The following is a 4,864-nucleotide window of genomic DNA, read 5'->3' on the forward strand; positions in this document are numbered from 1 at the left end:
CATTTAAAAAATACTTAGCACCAGCGTGCTTCCTATATGCCAAACAAATCATGAAACTACTTCAATATGCATTTCTTCTTTTTAAAACAAAGGGGGCAGTTATTTGTAGAAAGCAATACTTAGCCTCCAGATAAATTTCCCAGAAATGGCATATGCCATTCAAAGGCCTAGACACTCTCATGCTTTCAATGTGGAATACCTAGCCTAATGTGCATAGAAGCATGAATGGCAAAGTTGAAGATCAATATTATAACTATTTTTCTATTTATTTGAAGCACAGTAAAAAAAAAAAAAAAAATGGTACACTTTGGAAATTCAGTGGCACAAGGTACACTGCCATAACTTGAGGGACATTATACAGTAAAAAAGAAAAAAAAAAAGGAAATAAAAAAAAAATTCTCCTGTTCCAAACACTGCATTACATCATTTTACCTGCCCAAACAGACCATTTACAAATATTAGGTCAATAAACTGCTAACATCCATAAAAAGGTAGCTTTCTTACTAAAATGCAAGAATTTAAAAGATTGGTATCTAAACAAAAGACAAAACAAACTGGAATGAAAGCCTAAATATCACATCTAAAACCGGGGTTTTTTGTTTGGGCCTTCGTACTCTTCTCTCCCTCTACCATATCCTGCTGGAGTTCCAGGCCCCATTCCTCTAGGACCCTGTCCACCCACAGGCCCCGCACCTCCCTGCCCAAAGCGCTCAGTACGCATGTCACTTCCCATCATGGAACCACTCATGGTTGCTGGTGGAACGCCAGGATTAGCTTCATAACCTATGCCACCACCACCACCTAGAGGTGGAAATTTCTGGCCTCCTGAACCATAGGGATCTCCCATGTTCATTGCTCCTCCGCCACCCATTCTCATGTCTCTTTCCCTTGGATCCATGTAGCCCATTCGGCTGTAACTTTCCTCTCTTTGGCGCCTCATTTGTTCTTCCATCTCACGTTGACGAATCATCATCTCTTCCTCTCTTCTGCATCGTTCCTCCTCTTGCCTCAACTGCATTTCTTTACGTTTCTGCATTTCTTGATTGTGAAGTTCTTCCATGCGTCTTAATTCTTCCTGTCATCTCATCAGATCTTGGCGCAAAAGATTTGCCTGATGTTCATGATAGGCATCTTCCATTTCACTTTCCAATTTGTCTTTTGCATCCTTCATGTTTTTTTCAACTTGTTCCCTTTGCTGTTTTTCCATTTCATCCAAAGACTTCCATCGCTGAGAATATTCGTACTCAAACGTACCATGCTGGGCAAAACGAGGAGGGGTTTCTCTCTCCTTTTGATACATTGGATTCTTCTGGGCAAGTTTTTCAGGAAGACCATCTTCATCGTCTAGTTGTTCAAGTGGTTCCACGATGACTGGACGAGGAGTTGTTGTCAGTAAGAAAACACCTTCACTGCATCGTTCAAATGCCTTTCTTGCTGCTGGCTTAGAAGCAAATTCAACAATGCCTTTCCCTGTAGATCTTCCACGATCATCCACTATTACAACAGCCCTTTCAATAGGACCAAACTGGCTAAAGGCTTCTTCCAACAGTTCATTGGAAACATAAGGTGAAAGATTACGAACAGAAAGGGCAGCAGCATGTGTGGCAAAGCGAACTCGAAGCTGTCTACCTCTCATGGGTGTATCATCAAGTTCCGCTTTGGCTATTTCAGCCAAAGCTCTAGATTCAAGCTTAATAAATCCGAATCCTTTGCCTTTGTTGATAAATACTTCTCCTGGTTCTCCATATTTAGCAAATAGTCTTTTGAATTCATCCTCCGTGATATCAGCAGGTAGATTCCCAACAAACAACCGACATCGCTGTGTGTAAGTTTTCTCTCCAGGCCTCCTCAAGAGAGACAAGTTGGCTTTAAACCCCTCCGAGTCCGAGATTTTCTCCTCGCTGCGGCCGCCGGGCCCCCCGGGCGGGGGCCCCTGGTGGTGCTGCTGGTGGTAAGGCGGGTGGTGCTGGCGGCCCCCGCGGGGCTCCCCGCCGCCTCGATGCGGCGGCTTGGGGTGGCCGCCAGGGGTGCTTAGGCCTGGGCCGCCACCTGGCTTCGGCCCGCCAGGCATTTTGCCGCCTTTGGGACCGCCCGGACCTGGGCCCTGCTTAGGCCCTGGACCCGGGCCCGGGCCTGCCGCAGGCGGCGGCGGCGGGCCTCCGGCCTGAGGAGGTGTGGTAGGGACCCCGCTGCTTGGCGGGGTGGGTGGCGGCGCCCCGGGAGGGGCCGAGGTGACTGCTGGCGGCGGGGTCGGCGTCGGGCCTGGCCCGGACCCTGGCGGCGCCCCCGATGTCGGCGGAGTGGCGGGCGGGGCCGAGCTGGAGGCTGGCGGCGCGCTGCCTACTCCGGGAGCGGGGCCGGGTCCCTGAGCAACGACGGGCTTGGAAGAGTCCTGCGGCGGTGGCGGCGGCTGCTGCTGCTGATGCGGGCTGTGGATGCGGCGGCGGCTGATGCGGTGGCGGCTGCTGTGGCGGTGGCTGCTGCGGTGGTGGCTGTTGCTGCTGTTGGTGTGGAGGCGGTGGCGGGATCGGAGGCTTAGGGCCGCTCTGGCCCGGGCCAGGACCCATGGGGCCGCGATTCTGATTGAGGCCCATGCCGGGCGGCGGAGAACGGAAGTCGTGGAGGCCGCCGCGGCCGCCGCCTCCTCCGCGCCTGTGGAAGCCGCCACCGCCACCGCCACGACTCCGGAACCGATCCCGAGACATCTCTGTGGTCAAGGGGCGGTTGAGGCAGAAGCGAAGAAGACGCTCAGGAAACGTGGAGGCCACCTTGCTTCTCACAAAATGGCGGATGACACAGGCCCATTTCTTCGTCTTTTTAGCTTACTGTTGACTGCACAAGCAAGGCACTTTTCACAGTATGTCACAAGATTTGCTCTTTCGCTTGGAGAAATGTTCTTGCAATTCATCCCATTTGCATGTGCGATGGTCACTGTCTTACATCTTTTGAAATTTAAACTTTTTTATTTGGAGATACTTGTAGATGTACATGCCATTAAAAGAAATAATACAGAGAGATCCTGAGTATTCTCTACTCAGTTTCCTCTAATGCTAACATTTTGCAAAACTATAATGAAATATTACAAGCAAGATATTGATATTGATACAGTCCAGATACAGAACAGTTCCATCAGCACAGAGATCTATCCTGTTGCCATTTTAGAGACACATCTACCACCTTTTGTCCCATCACCAATTCCTGACCCCTGGCGACAACTAATTTGTTCTCTATTTCTAAAAGTTTGCCTTTTCAAAATGTTATATAACTAGAACCATATAGTATGTAACCACCTAGGATTTGCTTTTTTCCAACTTAGTATTAATTCTCTAGAGATTAATCAAAGTCGTGACATGTATAGTCCATTCATATTTTTTAAGCATATTCTTTTTTTTATTATTATACTTTAAGTTCTAGGGTACATGTACACAACATGCAGGTTTGTTACATATGTATACATGTGCCATGTTGGTTTGCTGTACCCATCAACTCATCATTTACATTAGGTATTTCTCCTAATGCTATCCCTTCCCCACCCCCCCCACCCCCAAACAGGCTCCAGTGTGTGATGTTCCCCGCCCTGTGTCCAAGTGTTCTCATTGTTCAATTCCCACCTATCAGTGAGAACATGCAGTGTTTGGTTTTCTGTTCTTGTGATAGTTTGCTGAGAATGATGGTTTCCAGTTTCATCCATGTCCCTCATGGGACATGAATTCATCCTTTTTTATGGCTGCATAGTATTCCATGGTGTATATGTGCCACATTTTCTTAATCCAGTCTATCATTGATGGACATTTGGGCTGGTTCCAAGTCTTCACTATTGTTAACAGTGTCTCAATAAACATACGTGTGCATGTGTCTTTACAGTAGCATGGTCTATAATCCTTTGGGTATACACACAGTAATGGGATAGCTGGGTCAAATGGTATTTCTAGTTCTAGATTCTTGAGGAATCACCACACTGTTTTCTACAATGGTTGAAGTAATTTACACTCCCACCAACAGTGTAAAAGTGTTCCTATTTCTCCACATCCTCTCCAACATCTGTTGTTTCCAGACATTTTAATGATCTCCATTCTAACTGGTGTGAGATGGTATCTCATTGTAGTTTTGATTTGGATTTCTCTGATGACCAGTGATGATGAGCACTTTTTCATGTGTCTGTTGGCTGCATACATATCTCCTTTTGAGAAATGTCTGTTCATATCCTTCACCCACTTTTTGATGGGGTTGTTTGTTTTTTCTTGTAAATTTGTATAAGTTCTTTGTAGATTCTGGGTATCAGCTCTTTGTCAGATGGCTAGATTGCAAAAATTTTCTCCCATTCTGTAGGTTGCCTGTTCACTCTGATGGTAGTTTCTTTTGTTGTGCAGAAGCTCTTTAGTTTAATTAGATCCCATTTGTTTTTTGTGTTTTAGTCATGAAGTCCTTGCCCATGCCTAGGACTGAATGGTATTGCCTAGGTTTCCTTCTAGGGTTTTTATGGTTTTAGGTCTAACATTTAAGTCTTTAATCCTTCTTGAATTAATTTTTGTATAAGGTGTAAGCAAGGGATCCAGTTTCAGCTTTCTACATATGGCTAGCCAGTTTTCCCAGCACCATTTATTCAATTTATTCAATAGGGAATCCTTTCCCCATTTCTTGTTTTGTCAGGTTTGTCAAAGATCAGATGGTTGTAGATGTGTGGTGTTATTTCTGAGGACTCTGTTCTGTTCCATTGGTCTGTATCTCTGTTTTGGTATGAGTACCATGCTGTTTTGGTTACTGTAACCTTGTTTGAAATCAGGTAGCGTGATGCCTCCAGCTTTGTTCTTTTGGCTTAGGGTTGCCTTGGCAATGCAGGATCTTTTTTGGTGCCAAACGAACT

The 4,864-nt window shown here is 46.1% G+C and overlaps 1 protein-coding gene across 1 annotated transcript; it reads right to left on the reverse strand.

Annotated features, from left to right (window-relative positions):
- Positions 1 to 256: 256 nt before the first annotated feature.
- On the reverse strand, positions 257 to 2,797 carry LOC126945555 (splicing factor, proline- and glutamine-rich-like). Its single transcript, XM_050775601.1, is given in 2 exon segments — positions 257 to 2,428; positions 2,430 to 2,797. Coding segments are annotated over 2 exon segments (2,124 nt in total). The 5' UTR covers positions 2,706 to 2,797; the 3' UTR covers positions 257 to 580.
- Between the last annotated feature and the right edge of the window lie 2,067 nt (positions 2,798 to 4,864).

This window comes from Macaca thibetana, chromosome X (genome assembly GCF_024542745.1).
Source record: "Macaca thibetana thibetana isolate TM-01 chromosome X, ASM2454274v1, whole genome shotgun sequence".
NCBI classification, from domain to species: Eukaryota; Metazoa; Chordata; class Mammalia; order Primates; family Cercopithecidae; genus Macaca; species Macaca thibetana.